General features: G+C 50.9%; 1 protein-coding gene across 5 annotated transcripts in view; it reads right to left on the bottom strand.

Moving 5' to 3' along the window:
• BCAS3 (breast carcinoma amplified sequence 3) overlaps nucleotides 1–8,105 on the bottom strand; it is a 591,772-nt gene that overhangs the window by 10,701 nt on the left and 572,966 nt on the right. The window contains exon 25 of one of the 5 annotated variants that reach the window (XM_010861583.1): nucleotides 1,640–1,705. The exons of the other annotated variants lie outside the window; for them this stretch is intronic. Coding sequence (XP_010859885.1) covers nucleotides 1,640–1,705 — 66 coding nt within the window. The remainder of the gene's footprint in view (nucleotides 1–1,639; nucleotides 1,706–8,105) is intronic. 5 annotated transcript variants of the gene reach the window in all.

The following is an 8,105-nucleotide window of genomic DNA, read 5'->3' as shown; positions in this document are numbered from 1 at the left end:
GTCGGCGCCTCTCCTGGCCTCCTGTTCAGCCCCTGCCTGAATTCAAGCACAGTTCCCTGGGTGGGCTTGCCTTTTCCAGCTTCCCTTCCCAACTGAGCACCTTCAGTATACGGCTTCTTTTTACTTAGGGATTTATGACTTTCACGGTAATGGGTTCATTCTACTTCCTCTATGTCTATTTTTCTAATCACTGTGGTATAGGCTTTATGAGACATTTTTTTTAATAAAATAAGTCGGGGTATTATTCTTTTTGAAACTATCTATCCTGTAAGTTAATGACTTCAAGAGGGTGTGGATGCTCCCCAGAGACAAACGGGGGCTGGGGAGGGGATAACTCTGGTGGGGGTAAGCGAGAATCTTCCAGATTCAAGAGAGGTCCCTTGACGACTCTAGGCCAGGTTGCTCACCGATACCCCTATCTGAGCTCTAAGACCACTTTTAGGCTCACAAGGCATTTCCACACCAAAGAACGCTCACCCTGGATATGGGCCCAGCACACACAGCAACCCCAGTATTGCTGACCTGGCTCTAAATAGGAAGAATTTTGTATATCTGGTTCCAAATGGTTAACAGTTAGTAATGGATTTAATTTAATTTCTGGGTGGCATGACCGCCAAGGCCATGTGTCTGGTGCCTTCATATCAGTGAAGGTTTTAAGGAAATAAACCCAGTTCATGGATCAGTCGTCCTAGGCCAAGCCTAGCCAAGACACTGGTGCTGGGGTCGAGGTCTCTGTGGCCCCCGTTAGGGTCCCGGCCTAGGATCCTGAACCCATAGTCACGAGTCTCAATTAATCGCCGTGGCGCCGCCCGTGGCAGAGGAGAAGGTGGGCAGACGCTGCCTTAGCCTTTGTGCTCTGCGCTCAGACTGCCTGCTGGTGCCGGGGCTCTATTCATTATTCAATTCAGCTCGCTCAGACGAGCTTTTCCATTTGCTCCTCCAGGAGGAATAACAAATCTAGAAATGCAATTCCACTTTGCTGTATTAAGATATTGATTTGCCTGTCGAGTGGAAGTGCATCTGTTCTGTCAGCTCCCCCGCTCCTGTGGGCAGGAAGGGGTTAACCAAATGTTTATCACAAGGCTGGCTTCAGAGTTGAAAGTAATGTGATCAGTAATGAATTTTGTGTTACATTAGGTTGTATAAATGGACAGACAAGCGCAGACAACAAGTGGCCAGGAGTCGGGGCTAATCTAATGATGTAAAAATAGAGACAGCACCAATTATACTAGGGGCCAGCTCCAGGCTCCTGCAGGGACTGCAAATGAATAGGTACAAATCAAATTACTCACTAATAGACGCACTACAAGAGGGGCAGTCAATGGTAAATGCATTAGAGCCTAGTGACCTCTCTGCTCTGCACTGCAGAATCCGAAAATTTGACTTCCATCTTAAAAGTGGGGGGTGGGGAGTGAGGTTCTCAAAGAAACTCTTGTTGGGGGAACAAGAGTGGCTACTCCCCACCCCAAACCAGGCCATGGCCAGAAGGTACCCCGTCTGAGTCGACCTCCTGCCCTTGCTCTGATGCCTCCCAAAGCCTGAGCACCAGGGGGTGCAGGGGTGGGGGTGACCTCTGGGGGAACAAAAAAGGACCAGGGGATGAAGCCCTGCATGTAGGCAAAGACAGGAAGTTACATACCAACACACTTCACAACCATGTGTCTCTCAGGGGTGGTGGTTTTTACTGCTACTTCAAAGGCTGTGTCTGTATCGAAAATAAAATATTTCTTTAAAGAGGATTGCAACACGGACCCTGCAGGGAGCAGCCGGTAGAGAGATCAAGGGGAGAAGAGATCAGAATCTGGTCTGACCACTGGGAGCTGTGCGGGATGCTTGTGGTCTGTTCTGAGGCGCGGCGCGTGCAGGGCTTCATCTATTTCCCACCAGCCCAAACTGGTCTGTCCTCGCCCCTTTGCTCCTCCTCCCAGTCCCGCCGATGTTCCTGCCTGGGGATGGAAGCAGGGAAGGCTGTGGAGGTCCTGCCAGCACGTGGGCAGCCCCTCAGGTTTTCTTCCTTCTCTGGGGCTCTAAGAATGGAGAGAGCAGGCCTGAAGTTCCAACCTGCTGGGCAGGGCGAGGGGGCTGCTCAGAGAAGCCTTCTGACATGCCCCAAAACATGAACCATATGCTTACGTTCAGCTCCCAGTGGCTTGGGGAGGCAACAAGTATGAAATCCAAGTCCCTCCAAGCATGGAGACGGGGGCCCTGGTAGGCCTGGCCCCACCCGCTCCCCCGTCTAACCGAGCCCTAAGGCCAGCCCCAGTCACACACATCAAAGTGGAGAGTGCACACTGGTCCTGGCCAACTGGAGATGAAGGGAACAGGCCGGGAAGATGAGGCCTGGCTCCTAGCCGGGGCGGGGACAGGCACCCAATGGAAAAACAAATCCTGAACAAATGAAGCAACAGGATGTCAATTCTCCGCAAACTCAATTAAGCACATGGAGGGGTGGGATTGCAAGCTATCGGGCTACACGAAATAAAACACATGTGAGGGGCCGGGGGAGGTCCGGGAAGCCTGGGGCGGGGGATTCTGCCCACACACCTTAGAATGCCTTCTGGAGTGGGCCTGAAGGTGTCTGGCTGCGGGGTGGGGGGTGCAGGGGTGGGGTTCAGAGAGAAGTGAGCAGGAAACAATCACCCAATGTCAGAGGGTAGACAGCTGACTCTGGTGTGGGTGCTCGGAAACGCCTCCTCCTGTTAAACCCAATCTGATGGGCATGGCTTGGCCTTCTCGGTACCGGCCTCTCTTTTGCTTTAAGAGCTCAGGCTCTGGTTTCCTAAGGGGTCAGAGGGCCATTTCCAACGTTCATTGTCTGTGTGTCTGTCCTTCCTCCCTCACCAGCCATCCCACCTCGGGGGTGGTCCAAACACCTCAGACCATCTTCTGAGGCAGAAGGGCAGAGGTAGGGGCCGAAGGGAAGGATGGGTATTTAACCATCCATGACTGTGTTCAACTTTGTTCAGATCTTACACCTTGCAGAAAGGTCAACGGTTAAAGGTGAATTCCCTGGCAGAAGAGGAGGAACAGAGAGAAAGCCTCCCTTTTGTTAACCATTTACCCGTGTTCATGTCTTCAGAGAAGGGCCCTTATCAGGGGGGTCCAGTGGCTCTTCTCCACCCTCTGTCCAAGCCTGTCCATTTCCCACAGGAATCCCTGCTTCCCTGTTGAGGCGATGCCTGGAAGGGGGACCTGTGAGGTCACAGGGGCACTTCCTCCTTATAGATAGGAATCGGTGCGCTCTGGTTAAAGAATCCAGAGTCGACTTTGGGCAACTGAGAAATGAGCAGAGATGCTTCTCAGCCCAAGTTCTGCATTATAGCTCTGCCTTTGCCTGGGGCTTTCAACAGCCTTAGGGGAGAAGAAGAGAGGGGTGTGGGGGCTGGTGGGGGCAGAGGGAGAGGGGGCGGGGCAGGAGAAACTACCTACCTAGACTGGGCCAGGAACCAACAATTGTGTCTTTTAAACACAATCCCTTTTCCCATTGCTCTGACTGGCTTCCATTGACCTCTCAGGAGCCACAAGACCCATCCAGTCATTCAGCAAACATTAACTGGGGATTCAGCCTGGCTCTGCTCCCAGTGCTGGATGCAGGGCAGGGAAAAGGCTGCTGGTTAGAGGCAACAAAGATGAACTGGATTCAGGCCAAGGATCTGGGATTGGGCTAAGACACACCGGACGGGCAGTCTGGCTGAGGTAGGGGCTGGAAGGACCACCGGAGCTGAGCCTTACCCCAGTGGGTTGGAGAAGGGAATACGCCGCTGCTCACTAATGTTAAAGGCAGCATGTGTGGCCTGTCCTGGACCAAGCGTCCCGTGCGCAGGCAATGCATAAGTTCAGAGACAGGGGAGATTAGAGTCTGGTCTAAAAAGGGAACTTGGTAGGGGGCGAGGGCAGCAGGCCCCTGAACAGAGACAGGTCAGCAGGGCTTGTGCTGGGGATGATGGCCGAGGGTGTTGGCATGAACTGTAAATGAGGGTGACTGTGGAGGGGGTGTCGGGGAGAGGCTGGAAAGGTGTGGCAGCCCGAAAGTGAAAGTGAAAGTGAAGTCGCTCAGTTGTGTCCGACTCTTCGAGTCCCCATGGACTGCAGCCCACCAGGCTCCTCCATTCATGGGATTTTCCAGGCAAGAGTACTGGAGTGGGGTGCCATTGCCTTCTCCAGCAGGAGCCCGAAAGAGACTCTGAAATATGACGGCAGGGTCCCAGGCGGTCAGCTGGGGGCCCAGGAGGGCTGACGGAGAGCGGGCCCTAACATGAGGGTGGTTTCCTTTTCTGGGGCTCCCGTCTCAGGAGTAACGGGTGGAAATGACTCAGATGATAGGACATTAAGAACCGGAAATTCTTCCTGGACATCTCCTTTTAATCCCACAGCGCTGAGTTATGATTTCACATCAAAGCTTTCATTTTCTCCTCCTTTGCCCATCGTAATAGGGGACATCTACCGCGTGGTGGTGTGACAGGACGTTTGCACGGGTGGCATGGAGTCTGAGGCATCAAAGCCGTTTGGGAGGTGGCGCCTTGAGGACAAGAGACAGGAGGAAACGAGGCGACCGAAGCGCTCAGCATGGGGAATGGCGGCGGCCAGGACGTGAAGGAACAGGAGGCCAAAGCTTACTACACTTCGTGGCTTCCCTCTCCCAGGCCTTAGAGGGGAAGAAAGGAGACAGGGGAAGCTTTTTCTCTCCCTGAGGGCAGGAACTGTGCCCAGGGGCACCTCAAAGAGCCTGCCTACAAGGGGAACCCCAGAGAGACGGCACGGGTCTCCAGAGGAGGCAGTGGAGAGGAGGCCCTGAAAGCATTTTGTAAAGACACGGAAGGAGGAGAAAATCTAGGGCCCAACTAGGTAAAGCAGAGAAGGACCTACGGGACTGGCCAAGTTGCCTGGACGACAGTGCTTGCCGGAGAGTAGGGATGTTTAATAGCTAAGAGAGAGCTCTGTGGGTGGCTCAGCAGTGAAGAGTCCGCCTCCCAGTCCAGAAGACATGGGTTTGATCCCTGATCCGGGAAGATCCCACGTGCTGTGAAGCACCTAAGCCCCTGAGCTACAACTGAACCCACGTACCCTAGAGCCCGTGCTCCACAACCAGAGAAGACGCTGCAGTGAGAAGCCGCGCCCTGCAACCAGAAAGTAGCCACTGCTGTCCCCAACTTTTTAGAGAAAAGCCCGCGTGGCAACGAAGACCCAGCACAGCCAAAAAACATAAATAAACAAAAAATTTAAAAGCTAAGAGAATTAATTCAGCCCCCATGCCTGCAAGTATGGTCATGTGATCACGTGGCGCCTGTGATGGGAGGGGATATTATGGCTCCTGCTGCCTTAGCAGGAAAAGGTCCCCAAGACTCAGCAGCGAGGCAGGCAGGAGTTCCAGGCCCGTTGGAAGAGCTAATCCTAGAGGAAGAATACAGGGGCCAGCGTGCTGGGTTATGTGTTTTGGGGTGCCTAGCTGGTCAACTCCAGTACCAATAACTAACACTGGTTGAGAGCTGAATTCCTTCAGCCCTGAAACGAAAGCTATTAGCGTGCCTGCACGCACACACACACACACACACACACACACACACACAGCGCTTTGAGTCATCTTTTGCAAAACATAGGTTGTCAGTGGATATTTATTAATTCACTTATTGAACCCTTCCTGTGATCATTTAAAAACTTTATACTGTTCAAAATGTGCTTTCCACGTTAAGAAAGAAAAAAGGTACTTTTCAAAGTACCTTACGCCTTTTCAAAGAGTAGAGGTAAAGATTTCTGACAGAAATCTTTGGAAGACCTTTAGTTGAAAATAATCTCATAGCTTTTTCAGCTGAGTAATTAATATACATTCAGGAAAACTCAGAGGATTTAGCAGAATAAACTAGAGCATTGGTTTCCAAACTAGATTACAATTCATCAATGTGTTGTAAAATCATTGATTTGTAAATCATTGATTGTGTTGTAAAATCAATTTAGCGGGTCCAGACTGCATTAAAAAAATGAAATAAAATAATCCTAGAGTGCTTTGCCTATACTACTGTTTTCTGAAAGTTCTGACTAAGAAATATTTGAGAGAAAGTATATTTGAGTAAGGAAGTTAAGTGTATGGAAGGTAAGAGGTAAAGATTGAGCCCCTAGTGTGATCCCCAAGAGTAATTGCTTCTGGACTAGAAGAGTCAGTTAAAGAGATGCTGGACACAGTTCCATGCGCTAAAGTAGGTCCTTGTTTGTTATTTTATATATAGTAGTGTGTATATGAGGAAAAGGCAACAGCACCCCACTCTAGTACTCTCGCCTGGAAAATCCCATGGATGGAGGAGCCTGGTAGGCTGCAGTCCATGGGGTTGCTAAGAGTCAGACATGACTGAGCAACTTCACTTTCACTTTTCACTTTCATTCACTGGAGAAGGAAATGGCAACCCACTCCAGTGTTCTTGCCTGGAGAATCCCAGGGACGGGGGAGCCTGGTGGGCTGCCGTCTATGGGGTCGCACAGAGTCAGACACGACTGAAGTGACTAAGCAGCACAGCAGCAGCAATGTGTATATGTTAATCCCAAACTATACTCAGTATTTTGTAATAACTTACATGGGAAAAGAATCTGAAAAAACTATATATGTATGTATAACTGAATCACTTTGCTGTAACTGGAAACTAGCAACATTGTAATCAATTATATTTCAATTAAAAAAATACTTTAAAGAAAGAGAGGCTAGACAGAAAAAGTTGCAGCCTTTCCTACCCCAAGTGCTGTGATCAAACAGGAGAATGAAACAGTGTTCCCAGGACTGTGGGAAGCCACAGTCATGGGGAAGACATGGTCGCTCTTGACCGTGACTGCTAACTTAGTGAGCTCCTAAGAGTCAACAGCAGCCAGGGGAGGCAGCCTGCAACAGACACGTGTCAGGAATACTTCAAGCAGCTGATCAGGACCTGTGAATTAGGCCTAAGGGCGTTTGCTATTGGAGGTGGGAGAAAGCCAAAAAAAAAAGACAAGGCTTAGCTAAACAGTGATTGAAAGAGTTAACGTCTAAAGTGACAATGAAATTAATATGTATCTAGGTGTTTATGAAAATTTTTTTGTGTTATATCTTTGCCATTTTTGTTTAGTTGCTAAGTTGTGTTTGACTCTTTGTGACCCCATGGACTAGACAGCCTGCCAGGCTCCTCTGTCCATGGGATTTCCCAAGCGAGGATACTGGAGTGGGTTGCCGTACCCTCCTCCAGGGGAATCTTCCAGACCCAGAGATCGAACTCTTACATCTTGCGTCTCTTATGTTTCCTGCGTTGGCAGGAGGATTCTTTATGGCTGAGCCGCCAGGGAAGCCCAGGTTATATCTTCCCTCAGACACAAAACGACTGGGATAAGTAAATGTTTTGCTTATGGAAAAAAAAAAAATCCTATTTTTCTAGAAAAGGCAATATTGAAAGGAATGTCTGCTAAGCGGGAATTAGTCAAGTTATTTTGAGGGGGAGTGACGGAGAGAGGAGGGGGCCGCGGGAGACGGCATTCCAGGCCGAAGGAGAAGTATGTGCAGAGGCCCCGAGGGCAGACAGAGCACGTGTGCTCAGGGACCCTCCAGGGAGTTCAGCGGGACTGGGGCTCGCCCAGAGCAGGGACAGGAGCCTGGACAGAGGGCAGTGGCTGGTCACGAAGGACTTCGTGCACGACAGGCCGTGAATCCAGGAGAAGGACAAAGCTGAAGGCAGAGGAGTCCAGTGTATGGATATATGGAAACATGGGTAGGGGACTGGATGATGGGCTTGGAGATCAGGAGAGAAAGCCAACCTGGAGGCGCTTTGGAAATCATCGGTTTATGGATAGTAACTGAGGCCACGGAAGCGGAGGAGATGGCCCTGGATGGATGGAGGGAGGGGAGAAAGGATTGAGATAGTGCCTTGAGATATGGATTTAAGGCTGACAGAGGAACAAAACTCAGGGAAAGGATGGAGAATTAGCTGGAGGCAGAAGAAACCAGGGGCATGCGGGGAGGCAGGAACCACAGGGAGCTCACTCCAACATCACTGGGCCTGGCTCCCCAGGCCACCTCTGGGGCAACATGGGTACTCAGGCGGGACTCTGGGGTGGATGGGCGTTGTGGCTGGGGGGGGGGGGGGGGGGGGGGGGGC

Source organism: Bison bison, unplaced genomic scaffold, assembly GCF_000754665.1.
Source record: "Bison bison bison isolate TAMUID 2011002044 unplaced genomic scaffold, Bison_UMD1.0 scf7180017864472, whole genome shotgun sequence".
Taxonomy (NCBI): domain Eukaryota; kingdom Metazoa; phylum Chordata; class Mammalia; order Artiodactyla; family Bovidae; genus Bison; species Bison bison.
This window is presented reverse-complemented; position numbering and strand designations above follow the sequence as displayed.